The following is a 10,000-nucleotide window of genomic DNA, read 5'->3' on the forward strand; positions in this document are numbered from 1 at the left end:
AATCAGGGTGTAGAATCTGTTTCAGGCTTTATGAAAGTGTTCAAGCAAAGAATTATTGATTGTAGATTGGCAAGACTGGGATAATCACATTCAAACTAGTGAAAGGTTTCAATTTCACAGGACTTTCAAATATGGCCACTCTGGAGAATTCTATCTTTCTATGAATATAAACAGGTTTGTAAAGAATTATTTCACTAAATCCAGATTCGGAGTTTCATCAATATGTAAGCATTCTTCAAGATATAGAAGTATGTTAATTTTGTAAGTTAGCTAAAGAGAATGAATTACATTTTGTGTTTCTTTGCCCTGCATATAGTGATCTTAGAGAAGAATCTATTCCAAGAAAATATCGTGATCCACGTTATCCAGATAATATGGAATGTGTTACTATACTCATGGCCTTAAAAAGACGTGCAGTTGCTGTCAGTTAGTCATATATATTGCTTGGTGAGAAGTTTTCTTTGTATGCGTTTACGGTTGTAACTCACTTGTTCAGGTCCATTCAGAATGGGCCGATTTCAATTCATTTCTCTCTCTCTCGCTCTCCCTCTCTCTGTTTGTCTGTCTGTCTGACTGTCTCTCTCTCTCTCTCAGTTTTTATGAAAACACGAATGAACGCGCAGAAAAGCTGGCTAACTGAAGCAAGTAATCAAAATTCAGTGGCAACAAAGTAAGGTAGACCATGCATGGAAAATCTGTTGAATACGATTTGTTTTCCTTCTTTGTCAGTCGTGCCAACGTAGAAAATGCAAATCCTCTTTAAGTGGCTGTAGTGTGTTTGTTATTAACCTGAACATGGCTGATTATCTGATGGGTGTCTACATTTCTATCATCGGGGCAGCAGATGAACGATACCGTGGCAGGTATCTGTATTATGATGACACATGGAAAAGCAGTGTCACCTGTAAAGTGGCTGGTTTTCTGTCTCTGTTGTCCAGTGAGGTGTCCGCTCTGTTGATCTGGCTGATCACACTGGACCGTTTCATCGTTATTCACTTTCCCTTCAGCACAATACCATTTCAGAGGATGTCACCAACTATGGCTTGTTCAGTGATTTGGTTAGGTGGATTGATTCTGACCTTGTTGCCGTTACTCCCAGTGACTTCACACTGGGAGTTCTACAGCCAGTCAGGCATCTGTATTCCTCTGCCAGTGACGAGGCAAGAGTTTAAAGGTAAGGTCTATTCTTTCAGTGTGTTAATCGTCCTTAATTTTGCTTTGTTTTTACTTATTTCTGTTGGCCAGGCCCTCATCTATTGTTCCATACAAAGCACTGCCTTGAAGGCCAACACGACAAAATTGTCACGCGACATGACCATAGCCGGGCGTTTGATCTCTGTTGCAGTCACATACTTCCTGTGCTGGTTTCCTGTTGGTATTTGTGGAATGCTGGCGTTGGCAGGTATTTTCGTTTTACCCCTGAACTCAGCAGTGAACCCCTTCATGTACACGTTCAACACACTGGCTGAAAAGCGGAGAAAAATGAATGAAGACAGACTTGCTAAGTGTCTGGAGTCTCATGCTGATATGATCATAAATCAACAGGTAGTAATGTATACTGATCAGTGTGTTACTTTACACAGCATTTGGTAACATTCGATAGGCTTTGTATAAGTATCCATATCATCAGCTACAGCAACAGCAGCAGTTGCAGCAGAAAATCTTGTTCATGTTTTTCTTTCTCTTTTAAAAAAAACAAACTTTCTTTTCTTTTCTTTTCCTTTCCTGTTCTTTCTTCGCTTTTCGTTCTTTTTATTTCCTGTCATCGGTTCCCGTTTGTCTTTTTCTCTGCTCTGGAAACGCAGAAACATGGTGGATGGAGGTGATCAGAGAGAGTGAAAGGCGTGCAGAGGTGAAGGCAGTCACGTGTTTAGGCTTGGGACCATTCGTGTGTGCATTTCTGAAAGAGTGCTGATCTTGTGTTTAATTCTGTGTGAGACTGGGAGATGGTAGAAAAAAAATGCAAGGGAAGATGTGTTTCCGTCTTTTTCTTTGGTGATATTTTGTGTTCTGAGTAAATGTTTCTTCTTTTCTTTCTGATCTCCCTGGTCGGCCGATGTGTAGGCTTGCTGCTGTCTGAGCCCCCTTACAGAGTACGAGTAGATGAAATACGCACGTTTAAGATCCTGTGATTTATCCATGTCAGTTCAATGTATTATATGGAATTACAGAAACATCCAGCTAACACCACAGCATATTTTTTTTAGTCAGCAAGTTATTGTTGGTCGTGTTGCAAAGAAGAAGAAGAAGGTACAATAAATGATTCATTTCATTGTTTTAATTTTCTCTTCAGATCAAGTCGCTATCAGTATATCTCTTGTATCTAATTCGCTTCAGTTCATATCGCAAGAACAGAACAGCATTCCAATAAACGATACGCCATTCCTAAACGTTGGTCTGTATCACATTATTTGTGCGCATCAAAAATATGATTGGGAACTCTGTGTGTGTGTGTGTGTGTGTGTGTGTGTGTGTGCACGCGCGCGCGTGTCTGTGTGTGTATTTATGCATGTGTATGCCTGTATGTGTGCGAGCATGTGGTGTGTGCGTGCTTGTGTCGGTATATCGGGTGTCCCCCAAAAAGTGAACCGCTTTTTGACAAGTATTTTCTCAGTGATAGATAAACTGAATTCATTGAAAATTTTCACACAGTAACCTTAGGGTATCATCAACAAGTCGACAAAATATTTAAAAGTTCGGACGCAAATTATGCGAGTATTGTCAAATTCAAAACAGCATGTCCAAAAACCAACATCAGAGCTGTGCAATGTGACCTTCATCATGTTCATGCCAGTTACCAGGTGTTGGCATCTGTCAATCAGTGTCAACCTAAAAATAGCCTGTCTGGGTGTCAAGTCTTTTTTTTTCCTTCTTTTTTTTTTAATTGTCGTCTGCATCCAAAATCAGGTCTGTCCAAAGTTTCAGTTTGGAAGGATCAACCATGAATTTGAGTGAAAGTGATAAGGTTACCATTGAAAACTGTTTCAAGGAGAAAGGCTGGGGTGGAAGAAGGATCGTAAAAGAATTTCCAGGCAAGGGTTGGAGTCATGTCACTGTAAATAGACTTATCGCTAAAATACGCACTACAGGGTCAGTAGCACGTAAAATTCTTTCGCCATTCTTTGCAGACAGTGATTGACAGATGCCAACACCTGGCAGCTGGTATGAACATGATGAAGGTAATATTGCACAGCTCTGATATTAGATTTTTTGACATGCTGTTTTGAATTTGACAATACTCGCATAATCTGCGTCCGAACTTTTAGATATTTTGCAGACTTGTTGATTATATCCTAAGGTTACTGTTGGAAAAGTTTCAATGACTTCGGTTTCTCTATCACTGAGAAAATACTTGTCAAAAAGTGGTTCACATTTTTTTGGACAACCGATATATGTAGGTGTACGCTCCTAGTGTTATTAATTCTCCAAGAAGCCAAACATCAATTGAATAAATCAGATGCAATATGTTAGCAATCATCATCTTCTAATTTCAAACAGGAGCATTAGAAAATATCAATACTAAGACTCAGATGTATTGGGGGGAGGGGGGGGGGTGAACATATATATTCAAAAGAAAATATTTTTAAAATGAGTAAAATCATGTTCAGGGTCGATTTCAAAATTGTCTGTGGGCGAATCCAGTTTATTGAGTTTTGACCCTACAGTCATTCCATACAATTATGAAATACATTTCCATTTATTTCTGTCAGAAACTGAATACTCTTTCCGGTTCTTTTTTTTTTTAATATGTGTAGATATAATGAAGGTACAAAAAGCTCTGTGTGTGTCTGTGCGGCATCTGTGTCTGTCTGGGTGTAAAATCCAAGACAGTCACAATGTTTTCTTGGGGGCTCGTTTCAGTGTTATCCTCTGTTTCACTGCTGTTTCATACAATAATTAGCAGAGACATTTTAACCAAATAATTAACTGATTGATTTAAAAAAAAAAAAAAAAAAAAAAAACCACCCTTCACCGCCAATGTCGCATTTCAGCACCAACCAGACTGAGCAACCACGTTGCTGAAATGCGACCAGGCCAAGGGTCGGTTATCCACAAACGTACTGCTCTTCATTTTTGGTGGTACGATAGGCCATATTTTGTTTACATCACAGGGGAATCCCCAGCTATTCTTAGACGGCATTTTTTTCCGTGCTTCTGGCACCAGGGAGTGTTTCACTCTAAACTGACTGGCTATTTGTAACGATCTGGATTTCACATGCTTAACCAATGCATTATACTTTTTTCTTTTCAATCTCTTATGAAGTTTTTTCCGAAGGAATGTATCAAGGAATCAAATCATCATCTGTGCTTTTTGTCACCAAAGAGAAAATAGCAATGGACACAACGAACTGTTTCATCTCTCGTTATGAAAACTAGGTAAATTATGGGGGCGGGGGCGGGGACACTTCATTTTCCAATCTTGATCCCTAGCTCAGTAACAGTCACAACCAGATCCCATAATAATAGTTGTTCACTTTAAGTTCCTGACAAAATTCCAACGCCACTTAATGACGGTGACAGCAACACAATAGTTGTCGCCCTTGGCCTGTTGGGCCATGACACCCGCTGACAGTATCTTTCAATTCCTCTCCTTCTTCTGGAGCTGCGTCTCCAAATTCTCGCCAACTGATTGAGGCTGAGGGTGGCCCGGGTGACTGGACTTGACCTCGGTCAGCTGGTCGGAAAGATTCTGCATCACCTCATCCGCTTTCTCTGCTTCAGGCTTCGGCTGAACCGTTTCCGATCCTTCTCCTCCTTCTTCTTCTCCTTCTTCTTCACTTGGCCTTGTTTGGGAGCCAGGGTCCGACCGTCCTGGTAACATCCTCGTTTCCGGTTGAGGTGTTGGCCGACTGGTAGGAAGGTCCACGGCAGCAGGTTGGTGCTGTGTGTGTTGGGTCACACGGGGATGAGGACCGGGGTGGTGGGGGTCGAACTCTTCCAACCGGCGAGGATCGTGCTGGGCTTGCAGACCGACTGGGAAACGAGGTACTCCTTGTGACCCACCCTCCTCCCCAGGGGCGTGTGAAGGTCGGGTCCCGGGGACGGCCGGCTGGTGGCGAAGCTCAGAGGATCGGAGGGAAAGTTGCGGATGGTCCATCGCCCCGAGGGTTCTGTCCCCTGGGTTCCCTGTCTGACCTGCAGCCTTCAGTGCCGGACCCGCTCCGTCCATGGGCAGGAAATGTCGCTGTGGGTGCCTCCAGGGTTGAGCTGGTCGGCTGACTGGCTGGAGGGGTCTGCCGGGGGCCGAGCCGGGTCGGAACTGCGGAGGCAGGAGTCGTTTTCTGGGACGTCCCTGGTCTCCGTTTGCCTGGGGTGTGGGTTTGAAAGGTACACATGTGTGATTTCATTCAGGCACATCTCTCTGTGTCTCTGTGTCTGTCTCTGTGTGTCTGTCTCTCTGTCTGCCTGCCTGTCTGTCTGCCTGCCTGTCTGTTTGTGTGTCTCTATCTCCGTCCGTCTCTCAGTCTGTCTGTACATCTATTTATATCTCTGTCTGTCTGTCTGTCTGTCTGTGTCTCTTTATCTGTGTCTATGTGTCTGTTTGTCTTTCTCTGTGTGTCTCTCTCTGTCTTTGCCCCTCTCTCTGTGTCTGTCTGTCTTTGCTTCTCTCTCTCTCTCTGTCTGTCTGTCTTTCTCCGTGTGTGTCTGTCTTTGCCTCTCTCTCTCTGTCTGTCTGTCTTTGCTTCTCTCTCTCTCTCTGTCTGTCTGTCTGTCTTTCTCTGTGTGTGTCTGTCTGTCTTTGCCTCTCTCTCTCTGTCTGTCTGTCTTTGCCTCTCTCTCTCTGTGTCTGTCTGTCTTTCTCTGTGTGTCTCTCTCTGTCTTTGCCCCTCTCTCTGCCTCTCTCTTGCTTTCTCTCTCAGTTTACCTGGGGTGGATACAAAGGTATAACTTCTATACTATATGCATGCACAACCTCTCTTCAAGACATCTCTCTGTCTGCCTTTTCTGTCTGTCTGCCTCTCTGTCTGTCTCTCTGTCTGTCTGTCTCTCCATTTACCTGGGGTGGGATGCATGACTTCTTCTTGGGACATCTCTCTGACTCTGTCTCTGTCTGTCTTTCTGTCTGTCGGTCGGTCTCTGTCTCTCTCTATGTCTCTCTCTGACACACACACACAAACAGACAAATAAACACAATCGCTCTCTCTTTCACACACATTCACACACACATACATACACAAAACAAACACACACACACACACACACACACACACACGCACGCACGCACGCACACACACACACACACACACACACACACACACACACACACACACACACACACACACACACACACACTGTACGCGTGTATATATATATATATATATGTGTGTGTGTGTGTGTGTGTGTGTGTGTGTGTGTGTGTGTGTGTGTGTGTGTGTGTTCGTTCGTTCTTTTGCTTAACGTCCATCCACATTTGTGATTTTAGACGAAAATCCATCAACTCTCCCACCCCACCCATGCCTTAAATCATCACTGCTTTCCCTGTTCCTCTCTCCTCAATTTGCATATTAAAAAGAATATAAACGAAATAAACTAAACTAACTAGTCAACCAGTAGAATCTCAACAAAGAGCCAATTGGGCTCCAAATTAAACTCTGAACTATTCCAAACACATGTTGATCATCATATAAGACATTTCTAATGGAAGCAGATGGAACTGCAGATGTTGTAAATGACATTGGTAAATACGGTTTTAACTGTTCAGATTTATGGATGATATGCACGGGGATAATTTTATTGCCGCAAATGCAAGTCACATTAGAAGTATATTTTGTTCTTATGGCATCCAGTCGTAGTCTGTATGTTAGACTGGCGAGCCTTCTGCTACTGTGATGTCTCTTGTTTTAAAAGAAAACGTGCGATCAATTTTGCGCGAGCTATTGTCAGTATTTTCTCTGTCAGGGTCAGACTCCTGTTTTAGTTTATTGACATGGTTTCAGCAAGTTTTCTCCAGTAGAGAATAACCATCTTGTAATGAATATGGAATACGAATTTCTATGGTAATGTACATGTTCATTGCGCCTTTTTTCACACAACGATCCATCCGCTCATTTCCCACAATCCTGTGAGAAGGGATCCAACAAAAGGTCATCTTTGAACCATGGATGGTCAAAACATGAATTATGTAACTTGTGCAGCACAGTATTTGTGTAAATGGTCGCAAGTAGTGCGATAAACAAACACACTGTTCAGAACAGTAGTCACCGTAATGTAGTCAGTGCGTGCAGTGACCTAATTTCAAGACTAAATTTAGCCATTTGAAGAAAGTGCTGGTGGGTCTATGTGCCTCAAAATGTTCAGATAGCATCACAGTACATGCGTGCAACACATATTTTCATTCAGTTGTCTCTGGCTACAAATTTGATATTTTTTGTCTTCAAAACATTTTAAGTTACGGGTTTGCCGGTCAAGGTCTTGTGCTTATACTGTGACCAAATTACATGTTGAGTGCTAAATGTGTGTCTGAAACACGAACGATATACATAACACAACAACACACTGGTTGTTTGAAAATCAAAGGGATGCTCGAAGTCAAAGGAAAGACAACATTTATATCTGCAGTTACAGTGGCGCGGCCGTTGCGTGAAGGGTAACCTACTTTTCATAGCTATTTGTAGCTAAACGAGGAAAGTGTCAAGATACCTGTTGCCTAAGTATGTTCAGATAGTCACAGTTCATGTGTGCAACAGGTCATGCTTTCACTTCACAACTAACTGTTAGGATTCGTTTAGAACTGCTGCGAGCCGCTTAGCAGATGATGTTTTCGTTTTTTCAGCTCATGTTGCGACGATTTTATTAAAATATAGGTCCTTCGATGAATTTGTGTGAGTCACACACACCACAGAATGAAACATCAATTAAGATATTCGACAGACAGCCTGAACTTTCATTAATTTTTTTTTCTAACTTTGAGTCGGAAAATTGGCTAAATTCGAGGAATCGAAGGGACCCGGCGAAAGTCGCAGCTTACAGAGGGTAGCCAGTAAAACCGTTGAAAACCGACTACATTCATACGCTGTCTTGGTTCAGAAGGTCCAGGGGAGACGATTAATGCCTGTTCACTGCTCATTACCATATATTACTTCGCAGACCGGAGTTTCCCCGTCTTCGTTGCTTTCAGCATGCAACTGAAATAGGGCAAAAGACTGCAGTATTTTTTTTTTACATGGTTTTGACAGGCATGCACATGAAAACATTGAAAATACTACAGTTCCAGGGTGTTTTATGCAAAGATACTTACCGACAGTAAAGATAAGACTTCGAAGATGCGTTATTTATTTTTTTTAATCTCGACTTTCATGATTTTGACCCTAACAACTTGTGTTTGTGTACAGCTAAGAATCGCTGGATGCGGCTTTAGCCGGGAATTTGCGTGCTGCGTTGAACACACACACACACACACACACACACGCACACACACAATATACAGGAACCCCCTCCCCTGCCCTCAACTCCCATCACACACAGCGGACAAACCACCAACACCACCACTGCACGATTCGTCACACCACAAATCAGGACTCACAGGCTGACGTTGTTGAGGAGCCCCTTGAGGTTGTTGAGGAGATCCTTGAGGCTGAGGCACTGGCTGAGGCAGAGAGGCAGACTGCTTCTGACGCGGTGACGATTGCAGAAACAGCATGTATTCTGCAGACACACAGACAGACAGACAGACACACACACACACACACACACACACACACACACACACACACACACAAACACAAGCACGTAAATATGGGTTCGTAAACCAGTAAAACTCTATCCCCTTGAGGCCCCCCAAAAAACTCTCTTTCCCTTTGAACTTCCCCAAACCTTCACCAAACCCCTACACTAGCCCCATCCAAAACCATCTTTCTCAAGCCTTTAACACATTCCCTCCCATACCTATCCCTACTCTACCTCTGTACTATCTTCATCACCTCCCCATTGTACCCGCTTTCCCAAACCCTCCACCGCCAATTCCTCCTTATACCTGCACTCTACCCTTGAACCCCCCCTGCCTTCCCCTAAACCCCTACTCTATCCTCGACACCCACTATATTTCCTAACCCCCTACTCTATCCTTGACCCTCACTATATTTCCTAAACCCCAACTCTACCCTTGACACCCACTATATTTCCTAAACCCCTACTCTACCCTTGACACCCACTATATTTCCTAAACCCCAACACAACCCTTGACACTCACTATATTTCCTAAAGCCCAACTCTACCCTTGACCCTCACTATATTTCCTAAACCCCAACTCTACCCTTGACACTCACTATATTTCCTAAACCCCAACTCTACCCTTGACACTCACTATATTTCCTAAACTCCAACTCTACCCTTGACACTCACTATATTTCCTAAACCCCAACTCTACCCTTGACACTCACTATATTTCCTAAACCCCAACTCTACCCTTGACCCACACTATATTTCCTAAACCCCAACACAACCCTTGACACCCACTATATTTCCTAAAGCCCTACTCTACCCTTGACACCCACTATATTTCCTAAACCCCTACTCTACCCTTGACCCACACTATATTTCCTAAACCCCAACTCTACCCTTGACCCACACTATATTTCCTAAACCCCAACTCTAGCCTTGACACTCACTATATTTCCTAAAGCCCTACTCTACCCTTGACACCCACTATATTTCCTAACCCTTACTCTACCCTTCACCCCTTTTCTACTCTTGACCCGCCACTGCCTCCATAAACCCTGCGCTATATCCAGCCCTTATTACCTTTCCAAGAGCCCTTCTATACCACTGACCCCAACTACCTACCCCAACTCCTATTCTGCCCTTGACCACAACTACATATCCTAAGCCCCTACTTTATCGTTGACCTCACCTTCCTCCCTAAACCGCCACTCTATCTTTGACCCTCACTATATTCCCAAACCCCAGCTCTGGCCTTGATTCCCACTACACTGGATTGGAGTGATGGCCTTGAGGTAACGCGTCCGCCTTGGAAGCGAGAGAATCTGAGTGCGCTGGTTCA

The 10,000-nt window shown here is 43.4% G+C and overlaps 1 protein-coding gene across 4 annotated transcripts in view; it reads right to left on the reverse strand.

Annotated features, from left to right (window-relative positions):
• Positions 1–3,330: 3,330 nt before the first annotated feature.
• Positions 3,331–10,000, reverse strand: part of LOC143276013 (uncharacterized) — a 113,393-nt gene continuing 106,723 nt past the window's right edge. For all 4 annotated transcript variants that reach the window (XM_076580392.1, XM_076580393.1, XM_076580391.1 and 1 more), the window contains exons 6-7: positions 8,525–8,646; positions 3,331–5,308 (exon numbers count right to left, since the gene is read on the reverse strand). In XM_076580392.1, coding sequence (XP_076436507.1) covers positions 4,580–5,308; positions 8,525–8,646 — 851 coding nt within the window. In that variant the 3' untranslated portion in view covers positions 3,331–4,579. The remainder of the gene's footprint in view (positions 5,309–8,524; positions 8,647–10,000) is intronic.

This window comes from Babylonia areolata, chromosome 31 (genome assembly GCF_041734735.1).
Source record: "Babylonia areolata isolate BAREFJ2019XMU chromosome 31, ASM4173473v1, whole genome shotgun sequence".
NCBI classification, from domain to species: domain Eukaryota; kingdom Metazoa; phylum Mollusca; class Gastropoda; order Neogastropoda; family Buccinidae; genus Babylonia; species Babylonia areolata.